Source organism: Tamandua tetradactyla, chromosome 14 (genome assembly GCF_023851605.1).
Source record: "Tamandua tetradactyla isolate mTamTet1 chromosome 14, mTamTet1.pri, whole genome shotgun sequence".
Lineage (NCBI taxonomy): Eukaryota > Metazoa > Chordata > Mammalia > Pilosa > Myrmecophagidae > Tamandua > Tamandua tetradactyla.
The window spans coordinates 73,026,951-73,040,952 of NC_135340.1; the positions used below are offsets into that span (position 1 = coordinate 73,026,951).

At 39.7% G+C, this 14,002-nt stretch overlaps 1 protein-coding gene across 4 annotated transcripts in view; it reads left to right on the forward strand.

Annotated features, from left to right (window-relative positions):
- The window catches only part of CGNL1 (cingulin like 1), a 162,073-nt gene that overhangs the window by 53,227 nt on the left and 94,844 nt on the right, over positions 1-14,002 (forward strand). For all 4 annotated transcript variants that reach the window (XM_077128019.1, XM_077128023.1, XM_077128020.1 and 1 more), the window contains 5 exons: positions 1,489-3,111; positions 3,852-3,946; positions 5,468-5,573; positions 11,408-11,509; positions 12,015-12,163. In XM_077128019.1, coding sequence (XP_076984134.1) covers positions 1,504-3,111; positions 3,852-3,946; positions 5,468-5,573; positions 11,408-11,509; positions 12,015-12,163 — 2,060 coding nt within the window. In that variant the 5' untranslated portion in view covers positions 1,489-1,503. The remainder of the gene's footprint in view (positions 1-1,488; positions 3,112-3,851; positions 3,947-5,467; positions 5,574-11,407; positions 11,510-12,014; positions 12,164-14,002) is intronic.

Genomic DNA, 14,002 nt, shown 5'->3' on the forward strand with positions numbered 1-14,002 from the left:
TGCAAACATTACTGTGGCAGAAACTGTTGGCTGCCTTTTCAGCAATTGAAGCTGCTATTTTTGGTGCCTTTGTTAGTAGGAGTCCACATAATTCTTAACTGACACAGCTCCATACCATAATTTATGGGATATAATTAAGGAGTGAAAATAAACAATTGATGCATCCAAGTCAAGAAATTAGAAACAGAAGAAGAAAATGAAATAAAGGAAGACAGATGGAAGTAATAAAGAATAAACTAGAACTCAGTAAATTAGAAAATTAAGAAAAGAATTGATTGATCCATCTAAATCTAATATCTAGTTCTTTAGGGGAACAACAATTAAAAGAAAACATATGTATATATACACATATACACATACATATACACGAACCTATTCTAGTAGCTAGCCTAACCAACAAAAAGGGGAAAACACAAATAAGCAAAATTAGATGACAAGAAATAGCAGAGAAGAAATATTTATTCTTTGTAAAACCCTGTGCAAACAAATTCGAAAATGTGGATCAGATGATGATTTTCTTAGGAAAGATGCTACCAGATTGACCCTGGAATAGAAAGAACTCTCTCAATGACCCCTGATGGCGAAAGAAATGAGGCAGCTGGCATCTATGACCAGTAGTTCCTATTCCTCCCGGGTATCCTCTGCTGCTGAATTTTTCCGGAGTGGTAGCAGTGACTTTCCGGTGAGGGTATCTCAGAGTGGGGGGCAGGTCTGCATCTGCCTGGTGGGCTGTGTCCAGTTTTCTGATGCAGGTGCTACCCCAAATAGGTGAAGGCAATGATTCTTGGCATCATGACACATCAGAAAAGAAAAAAAACCCAAGCCTTCCACTTTGTAGAGAGTTTTTCAGATCAGTGCACTACCTGAACTCTTTGAGTAAGAAAAAATATTGAAAATTATTTGTAATCATTTATTCTCACAGACGGACTCATGAACAGTTGATTTCCTAAAGTAAAAAAATGTTTTAAGTGGTTTGTCCAAATAAATAGTGTTACAGATTTCAAAGCAGGATTCCACACAAAATAGGCTAAAAGTGTTGTTTTGGCAGGGAAATTAGCAGTATAAGGAAAAAAGGGGGAAAAATGGTGAACATCAGAATTCCTTAGCTGTTAAGTATTTTCATGGAAAATTAACTGGTTCTCAAATGCTGTTAACTGGAATATTCTGTTGGTTAAAAATAAATGGTATAAAGTGTGAAGAAACCAATGAAGAGAAAAAAAAATGCAGCCACAATAACCCGCATGCCATGATGCCAAAGTGAGCACACCAGTTGTCCGTCAGAGGCGAGGGTCCAAGCCCAGTGTTGACAAACACCACGGTCACGTGGGCCCAGGGGCATCCAGAAAGTGCTGTTCTGAAGTGCCCTTGCTGTTCAAAGTGTTGTTTTCTTTGAACTTTAGATTTTCTCCTCTTAATTGCCATGATCTTCATTTAAACAGGCGTAATTCTAATGTAATGTCCTCTTTTTACCCCGTCTTTCCCTGCCAGCTGGAACAGTGAACCATGGAGCTGTATTTTGGTGAATATCAACATGTACAGCAGGAATATGGTGTCCACTTAAGGCTCGCCAGTGATGAAAGCAAAAAATCAAGGAATCCCCAGCACTCTAAGGCAGGCTCCTATGGTGTTAGTATCAGGGTACAGGGCATCGATGGCCACCCCTACATAGTCTTGAATAACACGGAGCAGTGTCTAGCAGACACATCTTTTTCTGAAAATGGGCCACTATTTCCACCCCCAGTGATAGACAACCTGCCTCTCCATTCCAACGATGGATCTGCTCTAGAGGAGAACAGTGCCAAAGAATTGCAGTTCCCAGAAAACCCATATGCCCAGCCCAGCCCAACGAGAAATCTGAAGCCACCCTCTCTCCATGAGGGCAAGAATGGAGTTCTAGAGCGTAAAGAGGGGCCGGTGAAGCCATCCCATGTGCTGAACTTTCAGAGGCACCCGGAGCTTTTGCAACCCTACAACCCTGAAAAGAATGAGTTGAATTTACAAAACCACCAAACTCCCCCTGAGGGTAATTGGCTAAAACCTTTAACAGTAGAAGGTACCACTGATAAGAAGCCTTGGACTTGCTTTCCCAAACCTAGCAATTCCCAGCCCACAAGCCCTCCCCAGGAAGATCTGCCCAAACCCAGCGTGACAGCCATTCGCCTGTGCAGCTCTGTGGTCATAGCTGACCCCAAGAAGCAGACCTCAGTGTGTGTAAATGTTCAGAGCTGCACGAAGGGAGGGGCGGCGGACGAGGCCCTCTCACGTGGGGAGAAGTCCCTGACTGCCCATAGCCCCCATACCCACCAAGAAGCCAAGAAGACGAGGCCAGATGTTCTTCCCTTCCGGCGACAAGATTCAGCCGGACCCGTGCTGGACAGCTGTCGGTCACGGAGGTCCTCCTGTTCGTCCACAACTCCCACCTCGGCCAACTCTTTGTACAGGTTTTTACTTGACGATCAAGACTGCGCCATCCATGCCGACAATGTGAATCGTCATGAGAATAGAAGGTATATCCCCTTCTTGCCAGGAACGGGGCGGGATATCGATACGGGATCGCTCCCCGGTGTGGATCAGTTGATTGAAAAATTTGATCAAAAACCTGGGCTTCAGAGGAGAGGAAGGGCTGGGAAGCGAAACAGAATCAACGCGGATGACAGAAAAAGGTCCCGAAGTGTGGACAGTGCCTTCCCTTTTGGCCTCCAAGGGAACTCAGAGTACCTGACCGAGTTTAGTAGGAACTTGGGCAAGTCAAGTGAACATCTCCTCCGGCCTTCCCAAGTGTGCCCGCAGAAAACGCCGTCCCAGGAGCCCCGTGGGAAACAAGGCCTGGACTGGACCTTGGCAAAGCTGCAGGGAACCGCTCAGGGGGCTCACTGGGCCCACCCCAAGCCTCCCCAGCAGACCAAAGATGAGAAAGTTCAAGAAAGCAAAGGTAGCCAGCAAAGGTCCATGGTTTCTGCATCCTCCCTCCCAGCACAGAGTAAAAAGGATGAGGAAATTAAAACAGCCACTGCTACGGTGATGTTACAGAATCGGGCACCAGCAGCTTTGCCTGATCCTTGTGCCAAGAAAATTTCAGTGAAGGCTTTTCCTTCTGCCACAAATACTCAGGTAATGCTAGTGTGTTCTTTTTTCTTTTTCCTTCTAAATAATCTCACTGATGTGCTCGTGTTGCAGGAGGCTAGGGCAGGACACGTCCTTGATCTTGAACCAGTAATTGCCCATCTCATTTATTTAGGGCTTTTCTTCACAGGTCATGTCCTGCTGCTAAGTGTATGGTTTCCAAGGTTAACTCAAGTACAACTAGATTCACTTCGTGGCCTTGTCCTGTAAAGTAATTTGTCAGGTGCTAGAGCGAGACCTGGTTTTTCTATTTCTGAATGTGCGAAATCTGAAAGTATGCAGAATTTGTTTCCGTGCAGAGGCTCGGTGCTTGGGTGTGTGTGGATGTATCTGTTTTCCTTATTTAACTGAGCGACTAGGTTAATGTCAGGCCTGAAAAATAGGTTAATCCTAAAGTGATGGAATTTAAGTGGTATGTTTAGCAAATTGGTAGTAACAATAAAAAATAATGATGCTAAAAATGATAATAATATTGGGGCGTGCCAGGCACTGTTATGTATTACAGGTTTGTACCAACCCTGTGATGGTAGGTACTAAAATCCCCAATTTGCAGGTGAGAAAAGTTACGTAACCTACCCAAGGTAACATAGCTAATAAGTGGTGGAGCTCGCTGTAATTAGGGTCCTAATTTGGAAAATAGGAATGTGTTAGGAAGCCTCTGCTTTGGGGTTGCGCCTTCTTCCTAGACACGTAATCCCCATGCTCTAATAATGGACATTCTGTTCCAGGCCACACCGGATCTGTTAAAAGGCCAGCAAGAGGTCACTCAACAAACCAATGAGGAGACAGCCAAGCAGATACTTTACAATTACCTCAAAGAAGGGTTAGTGCTTTTCCTTAAGGAGGAAAGAATTATAATGTCTGGTGGTGGTCTTAACTTCCTTTTCTGAGGCTTTGTTTCTTGCCCCCCTCTCCTGTCGTGTGTGAGTGGGAGTTTTCATAACAGCCTTTGCATTTGGGGAGTGGTGGAGGGGGGCACTGGGAGCAGAGTGTAGGGACGGATGTCGTACTTTAAAAATTAAAAATGAATCTATTTTAAAATTACCCTTTTCTGTTTCAAAGATAAGTCCATGAATAGGAACCAGGTCTGTTACTCCGTTTTGAATTGAGTCTGCCATCATCTTGATTTCTTGAATCAACCTTCAGTTGTTACAGTTTACAAATGAAACATGCACACACCCAAAGCTAACACTGGGCAGGAGTCCTGCTTTTTATCTTTCAAAGCGTGTGTGAGTCATTTAGAAGCAGTGCTTTCCATACATATCTTGAGTTTGAGTAATTTGGTTTTCTCTGCTTACTTAATACTAACTGCTCTGGAATTCTAGGCCAGGAATTTATAGTTTCTGTTTCAGTTCTCTCATCAGATATGATTAAAAAAGCTTTACAGCCTGACATGACTGAAAGTTACTTGGCAAATACTCATTGATATCCAAATGCTTTATGTATTTTATTGTGCCTTACAATTATTTTTTGTTTGTATGGAGCTGACAAAATATTCAGGTTTAAAATATAAGATGAGGGCCCTTTTGTTAAAAAAAAAAAATAGGAATAGGAAATGAAAGATTCTTGTAGCTAACACTAGTTATTTATATTTGCCCGTTGAAGGGTAGATTAAGGTGAAAAACTTTTGACTTTAAAATTCTTTCTTAAAAAAATTCCATTTTCTTTTTCTTGCTCATGATTTATTATATGCTGGTGAGACAGACGTTAGCTTGAGGTGCCTATTTTAAAAACTTATTTTAAAATCATTTTTCCCCCCTAATGGCCAGGGTGTATTAGAAGGTGGTTTAGAAGTTAATGAAACTTTATCTGCTCGTTACCTGTGGAAGTCTAGACAAAGGGTGCTGTGTTGACAGTTTTGGCTTGCGGAATTTCTTTTTTTAAAGATAGGCTAAACAAGTTAGGATCACTCTAGATTATTCTTAGTGTAAGATTTAAAAGTAAAACTTGTGTGTGTGTGTGTGTGTGTATGAGTGAGGAAAGTCAGAGAGAGAGGACTTTCTAATTGGAATGAATGAGTCATTTGAATGAAACAACAAATCACTAAATTTTCATTAGATGTTTTCTCCAAGCATGTGTGTGTCTCTTTCATGTATTTAGAAATGGCAACCCCTATCCCATATTGAGTAATAACATATAACAATTTATTTGAAGAAAAATCTGCCGTCCGTCCTGCTGTTTTCACCATACTGGTTTTGTTTGTGGCCTTAATTGATTCACGCCTCTTGCAATTTATGTTCTTAAAGAGCTTGTTGTGTGTGTGTCGTGGCATATACGATGTTTCCGTAGTTTGAGACCAGTGGTTGCGATCTTCATTGTTTTTTTCTGCTGTCTCTTTTTCCAGAAGCACCGATAATGAGGATGCGACTAAAAGGAAGGTCAACCTGGTCTTTGAGAAAATCCAGACTTTAAAGTCTCGAGCAGCAGGGAGTGTGCAAGGAAATAATCAAGTAAAGTGAAGTTTTGTATTTTGTAGAGAGCACTTAACATGGAATGTGGGAAACAAATTGCTGTTTCTCCAGTCTGTACATTTATTTATAGCAGTAAGTGAGAAGTTTCATAAATAGTGAGCAGATATTTAGGGTCAAGAACCATGTTTTCAACATTATTAATTTGCACTCTGCCTTTTCTCAGAAAGGTATTAAGGCATTAAAAACACACAGAATGTAACAGGATGAAACCCATAGGTGGTGAAATTCAGAAAGGGAAAAAAGCATAGAAAAAAGGAAATGAAGTATTGGGTGGAGAAACCTGTATTTTCGGAGACAGGTTTAGAGGGTTTGTGGGACCAGGCTTGGCCCCAAGTTCAGGAACTTCAGATTGAAAGAGAACAAGGACTACAGACTGATGAGACCACCCAGCATTAGTGCTGGGGAAGGGAAGGGATGGGGTGGGGCCAAATTCTTTTATAAACACTGTCTGTTTAGTTTAGGGTGCTGAATTCAAGTTGGGAGTTAGAGACTTTTTTGTTAAAGAAGGAGTCATCTCATATTTGATGAACAATCTACCATGTGCCACTATATGCCTGAAAGGAAGCCAGCTAAAAACCTGGCTTTCAAGCGCCTTCTGTTGGGACCCGTCTTGCTTGTGTCTTCCCTTCTCATCCCAGCGGAAGTTCTGCGTGGGGAGAAAAGAGAAGATACCAAGAGGCAGGTGATAGGAAGTCTGTCTATAGCTTCTTTTTAATTTTGGAAACACGTATAGAGGTTATTTTAAAGCATCCGTTACTCTTTTTACTCCAGTGCTCAGTGTTCTGCCAGCATTCAGCTAACCCACCGTTGTTTAGCTGGTTTCCTAGGCTGCTCAAGAAAATGCTATGAAATAAGTTGGGTTGAACAATGGGAATTTACTTGTTTATGGTTTTGAGGCTAAGAGAAAGTCCAAATCCAGCCATCATCAGAGTGAGACTTTGTTTCAGAAGGCTGGCACTCTGGGGCTGGCTGCTGACGATCTTTGGTACTTAGCTTATCATTTGGCAAGGCATATGGTGGTCTCTTCTGGCGTCTCCCTTTTCTTTTGCATTCCGATGCTTTCAGCTTTGGGCTGTTCCCTCTGTGGCTTTCTGAATTCCATATCTGAATTCATTCCGCTCATGAATAACTTCAGTAATAGGATTAAGACCTATCCTGATTGGGCTGAGCTACACCTTAACTGAGGTAATATCATCAAAAGGTCCTATTTACAAATGGTTCGCACCCATAGGAATAGATTAAATATATATATTTAGTATTCATTATGTATGTTTGTTTATCTTAACTCTTCCCACCGTGGAAACTTTAAATCATCCACTTTCCTTATAGGCAGCCCTCAGGGCCTCTACATGGTTCTTAAAATAAGTTCCATGTTATTTTTCAAAAACTCAGATCCAAATTATCATGGTGATTCTTGCTTTTCATTTACCAGCATGTTCTTAGGGAAAATGCATCCTTTGACCTTGATATTAAGACTGCTACTGTAGGGCAAAGACTGAGCATGTCAGGACAGCCCTTTTGGATATGATGACATTAGTGGTGTCTCAAAGGATCTAGAATTCTCTGGAAGAAGGGAAGGCAGGATATTTTGTGTAGAGGAATACCATGAATGGACATAAAGAAGTATATGTTTGCTATGTCAGAGGAACTGGAGGTCATTTACTGTAGCTGGAGCATAGAGCCAGGATGTTCTGAGAGAGAAGAGCTAGACATGAGTGGTCTCATAAATCACAAAAGAAGTTTCCATTTCAGGATGAAGGTGACAGGCTCCCACCTGCACTTTTTAAGCAGGAATGAATAGCATTGTATTCATAGACATTCATTCTTTTTGTAGCTTTTGGAGAGGTAAGATTAGAGGAAGGGAGACCAATTAAGAAGCTACTGCTGTGTCAAGTGAGAGATGATGAGATGAACTAAGGCCCCTAGACTTCTGGCTCCCATCCCAGCGTAGTGACTGTTTAATTTGCATATATTTTTCTAACCCTCTCCTTTCCCTTTTACTCCATGAGTCTGATTATTTGCTGCCAAAGGTTTTCGAGCTTTATCTTTTTGGTGTCAGTTAAATGATTTCCTAGGAGAAAATGTAGGAATGCTCTCCTAATGGATTAGGACCACAGCGAGAAGACAGCAAAACAGGTAGTGTTTTTGTTTGGGAAAGAGCAATTTGCATTTCCTTCTCTGGAGTTAGATTTAGACTTCTAAAATGTATTGTTCTCATTTTCTTAAGAAAATTGGAAGTACCATGTATCTGTTGGGCCCTGGTGGCCTTGATGGGATTAGGTAGGCAAATACTTCATTCCAAATCTATCATGCACAGCTCGCACCTGGGTTCAGAGCATGTGAGCTGAAACTGCCTTTTCTTGCTTTGGTTCCTGTTTTGATCTCTTCCCCTCACCTAGTCATACTTTTCTAACCGCTTTACTGTGATGTTTTAGCCACATTCTTTTCTTTTTTTCTTTTTACTGACAAATCTTTACACACGTATATTCTGTACTTGGTGTACAATCAGTGGCTGACAATATCATCACATAGTTGTGTACGCATTACCATGATCATTCTTTAGAACATTTGCATCACTCCAGAAAAAGAAATTAAAAAAAAAACTCATACGTGCCATAGCCCTTATATCTCCCTTTCATTGACTATTAATAGTTCCATCTACCCAATTTATTTTAACCCTAACCCTCCTATTATTTACTTATTTTTATCACTATTTTTTTACTTATCTGTCCATACCCTGGATAAAAGGACTGTCAGACCCAAGGCTTTCACAATCACACAGTCACATTGAAGAAGTTAAATCTTTATACAGTCGTCTTCAAGAATCAAGGCTTCTGCAAAGTCCCCTTGGGGGAATGGCGAGAAAGGGGGAAAACCCAACTTCCCTAAATGGAGAATTCTTGATATTATCACAAGCAGTGGGGACAACCAAAACAATAGGCAGAACGCTCAGTCTGGGAATTTGTTCATATGACACTTATCTCTGCAAAGGATAGGCTAAGCCTACTTAAAATTAGGCCTAAGAATTACCCCCAGAGAACCTCCTTTGTTGCTCAGATGTGGCCCCGCGCTCTCTCAGCCAACATGACAAGCAAACTCACTGCCTTCCCCTTCTCTACGTGGGACATGACCCCCAGGGGTGTGGACTTTCCTGGCAATGTGGGGCCTAAATCCTAGAATGAGCTCAGACTCAGCATTAAGGGATTGGGGAAAGCTTCTCAACCAAAAGGGGGAAGAACAAATTGAGACAAAATCAAGTGTCAATGGCTCAGAGATTCCAAACGAAGTTGAGCGGTTATCCTGGAGGTTATTCCTACGCATTATATAGACATCACCTTTTTAGTTAAGGTGCAATGGAGAGGCTGGAGGGAACTGCCTGAAAATTTAGAGCTATGTTCCAGTGGCCATGTTTCTTGAAGAAAGAAACCAGGAAGAAAGGCAAGTTCCAGTTATTGTATACTCTTTAACATTTGGACTCTCTGTTCTTTTCCATTAGTCACTTATCTCTCCTTCTGCTAATACCATGCAGTTTTTAATACCATAGCTTTATAGTAAGCCTTGAAATCTAGTGATGTATGTCCTCCAACTTTGTTCTTTAGGATTGTTTTGGCTCTTCTAGGTCTTTTGCCTTTCCATATAAACTTCAGAATGACCTAGTTAATCTCAACAATAAAAAAATGCTTTCTGGAACTTTGGTTGGGATTGCAATGAAGGTGTAGATAAGTTTGGCGAAACTAATATCTTAACAATATTGAGTTCTCTTATTCATGAATGTGAACTTTCTCCCCATTTTTTTACATCTGTAATTTTTCCCAGTAATGTTCTGTAGTTTTGTTATAGAGGTCCTGCACATATTTCATTTAGATTTATTCCCTTTCCAATACTACTATCCATTTTCATTGCTTTTTCTACCTGTCTGTTTCCATCTAGGGTAGTTTCCTTTGGCCTCAAGAACTTTTTTTTTTTGTATCTTGTAGTACATTTCTGTTGGCAATGAATTCTTTTAGATGTCTAAGAATGTATTTACCTTACTCTCATTTTTTAAGAACTCTTGTCGGGCATGCTTATTTTATTTCATAGCTCAAAAATGTTATTTCTTTGTCTTCTGTCTCCCCATGGGCTCCAGTGTGAAGCCAGCCATCATTTCTAGTGTTGTTCTGCCTAAGGTGATGTGTTTTTTCTCCATTTTGCTCATACTTTCTCTGTTTTTAAAAATATTGTTTATGGTTATTTTGAAATCTTTGTCTGCTGACTTCAACATCTGGATCATTTCTGCTTCTATTGTCTGTTTTATCTCTTGATTAGTGATCTTTTCTTTCTCTGCTTCTTTTTTTTGGTGGTGGTGGGGTGGGTATATGTAAGTTTTATTTTGTTTTGTGGTTAGACATTTTGGATGTTAAGCTATAGAGGTTCTGGATAGTATTATCTCCCTCTGAAGAATGTTGGAGCTTTGCTCTGAAAGTCAGTAAGTTAGTTGCATATCATCTTGGTCCCAAACGTTTGATTTTAGGCTTTGTTAGGGTGGGTCTATTTAAACTTCTTTCCCTTATTGCTAGGGCATGGCCCTATACTTTTCTCAGGTCTCAACTGAATTCCAAAATGTTCACCACGATTTCTCTACTTTGACTGAGTTGGAATTTGGTGACTTCCTAGCACTGTGTGACCTCTGAACTCCCTATTGGGCTCTTTGCCTCCCCTCATTTCTTCCCTGCTAGGCTTCCTGGGGTCTTGACTTGCTCATCATATATAACTTGGTAATTACCCAAGGATCTAAGAAGTTTTTTATACAGATTTTTGGAAGTTCTTCTGAGGGGCTCTCTCTCTAATACCCTCACCCTGATATCCCTGTTTCCTTAACATCTTTAAACTCCAGTCACATCCATTAGTGAGTAAGCTGAACTCTTTGTTTCTGCTTTTAAAAATTTCCTGTGTTGTGGTTTGGCAAATGTCCTCAGGAAGAATATGGGGTAAATGTAGAACTGTTTCCCTGGATTGGTTATTTTCTAATACCTGCAAACAATCTTAAAAATATATTTTATCTAGCTTTTATAGTTTTTACTGTGACAGTAAATCCACTATAGTTTTTCCTGGGAGGGTAAATATGATACCATCTACTCCGTCTTACTTGAAACAGAATTCCAACAAACATTTAATGAGATATTCCTAAATGTAGGAGTATTGGTTTCTGTAGTTACAGAGATGCTTGAAATATGGTCTATGCTCTCCAAAAGCCCATGAATTTCAAATGTAGTAATTTTTCAACTACTTTTAAGGAATATTGAAGCTGAACTGAGGTGTTCTGCTATTGTAATTACATGATGGATGTGTTGTCTCAATTTACTTACAGATAGTTTTTTGTTGCTGTATTTTTTTTAGTAAACCATTGAGATTTGTGTCCTGAAACCTAAAATTTATTTTGGAGAAGGTTTTTATTTTTATTTATCCTAAATTTAATATGTTAATATTTCATGAAGTTCTATAGAATGCATTAAGGATGTCCGAGAAATACCACCTGATCAAGTTCCAGCCATATTGAACTCACATTGAAATATCTGATCAACTGACTGTTGTAACTGTGATAAATGCTGTTAAAATGAAGAAAGGAAAGGTACACCGGAGTCCTGAGGGGGCCGGTGTGATTAATTCTGCATGTGAAGTCAGTGAAAGTCTCCATAGGGTTGATGTTTTAATTGGGTGTTAAGATATTTAGTGTTATACCTCATCTATTACTGCTCTGAATATACTTAGGGAAAAAAGAGAATTAAAATTAGGCATCCTGAGCACTTAATTGATACCTTTGCAATTAATTTTAGGCTTCTAATTCTTCATCTGAAGTCAAAGATCTGTTGGAACAGAAGAACAAGTTGACTACAGAGGTGGATGACCTTCAAAGGCAGCTTCAACTAGAAGTCAAGGTATCTGTGTCTTTGTGTTATTTTTCTCCCATACTGTCTTGATTGATAAAGAATATTTTAATCACATCGATATGCCCAGGTGATTGAATGCCAATTTTTTTTCCCCCCAAAGAAACATTCCTCATCACTTACTAAACTCCTGTAAATTTGGCTACTGCTGTCCAAAGAAATTTTTTTATTTTTCCGGTAACCAAAGTATATATGACTATTTTCTATGATAGACTAAAAGAAAAGCCATTGAAATGAGGCATGCCATCAGAAAACCATGTATATAAAACAATAGAAATAGTAGTAGTAAAAATAATAGAAATAGCAGACTGTGTTTAGATGTGTTTGCGTATTTTTAGAACTATTCCTAGTTCGTTAAATATTCAACATTTTTTCTAGTATAAACTCTTGTGCCTAAGTTGTATAGTTTGATTCAGTTGTTTAATATAAGTAGGCTTCTGTGGGATTCCATTAATATGTAATGAAGGTGCTTTAAAATTACACTTATTCATATTAGAATCAACAGCACATCAAAGAAGAGAAAGAGAGAATGAGAGCAAGTTTAGAAGCGCTCCAAAGTCAACATGAAAGTAAGGTGGAGGAGAATTCTGTGCTCCAGAAACGACTAGAAGAAAGTGAAGTAGAGCTTCGGAAAAACTTAGAAGAGTAAGTTCTGGGTCAAGAGCCGGCTGCCCTTTCTGGATTCTTATATCATGTGGGGCCAGAGCCTCTTTGTCCATTTAGCACCCAGCCTTCTAAATTTTCTTTTTTTTTTAGTTTTCAGATTTAATGTAAATCTTTTTTTTTTTTTAATATTTTCATTGAGAAATCTTCATACACATACAGTCCCTAGCTGGTATACAATCAGTGGCTCACAATGTCATCACATAGTTGTGTATTCATCACCACGATCATTTTTAGAACACTTGCATCACTCTAGAAAAAGAAAGAAAAAACTCATACATCCCATACTCCTTACCCCTCCCTCTCATTTACCACTAGTATTTCCAGCTACCCAAATTATTTTACCCCTTATCCCCCCATTATTTATTTATTTTTATCCATATATATTTTTTACTCATCTGTCCATACCCTGGATAAAAAGGAACATCAGACACAAGGATTTCACAGTCACACGAGCACATTGTAAAAGCTGTATCATCTTCAAGAATCAAGGCGACTGGAACACACCTTCTAAATTTTTATGGAGACTGCTGACCCTTTGTTTTTTCTCTCTTATCCTTGTAAAATTGTGGAACTGGTGATGAGTGTGGACTGGTAAGCAGAAAAGGCTAATCAAAAAAATTTTTTTAGACACTTTGAGATATGTCTTATAAGGTTTCAGCTTTTAGAATAAGAAAGTACCTGAGAAGTACGGGGCACTGAGGGGTGATATCTGAAGACTGAGATTTGTAAGTAGATGGGGCCTAGGCTTCAGAAAAGCACGTATCATACGGCCTCCAGCATCACCTGGCTTCTGAATTTGATCATGAATAGTGCTGGTCTCTATGAGCAGCGCTTTGCCTCTTCTGAGAGAAGGAAAGTCATATTGAAGGTGGCCTTGTGTTTGTCCCATACTAAAATCTGAGACAGAAGGATCTTAAACCAAAGTCTGAAAACGTACAGTGCTATGAAGACCTGCGGACACAGCAGAAGCCTTAAGTGAAAGGTTCAGCAATAGTGTATTCTACAGGGAAATGTGAGAAACACTAGACATTATATAATAAAAGCATTCGTGAATGCCTTTGCAATTCGATAGTGTAGTTTTTGCTATTTAAAAAGACATTCATAGAAGTTAGTTTTTGGAAAAAAAGTTGGTACCAAAAAAAAATCAGGAAATTTGGGGTATAATAAAAACATTGCAAAATAAAAAGGTAGTGGAGCTATGACTTTGTTTTAGAGCAGGGATTGGGAAACTTTTCCTATAAAGGGTCAGATAGTAAAGTTTTTTTTTTTTTTTTTTTTTTTTGCATGGGCAGGCACTTGGAATCAAATCCAGGTCTCCAGCATGGCAAGCGAGAATTCTGCCACTGATCCACCACGGCCTGCCCAATATTTTAGATTCCGTGGGCCCTGTGTTCTGGGATGCAGCTGCTTAACTCTGCCACTGTATATCATGAAAATGGCCATAATAAACATATAAGGGAATGGGCATGACTGTGTGCCAATAAAACTTTATTTATGAAAACAGGCAGCAGGCCATAATTTACTGTCTCTTCTGGTCTCAAAGTACTGGAGTGGCTGGGGGTTGGGGTGCCTTTAGTGGAAAAAATTATTTAAGAAGTTGTGCTCTTTTTGGGCAGGTCATGGTGGCTCGGTGGCAGAGTTCTCACCTGACATGCTAGAGACCCAGGCTTGATTCCCTGTGCCTGCCCATGAAAAAAAAAAAGTTGTGCTCTTTTTATAAATTCCTCATCTTCTATGGCAAAATTCTAATGTCCGATGGTCTCCTTGTGGGGAGATAATATCACTATATAACTTTCCATTTTATTGTTTGGAGTTCTC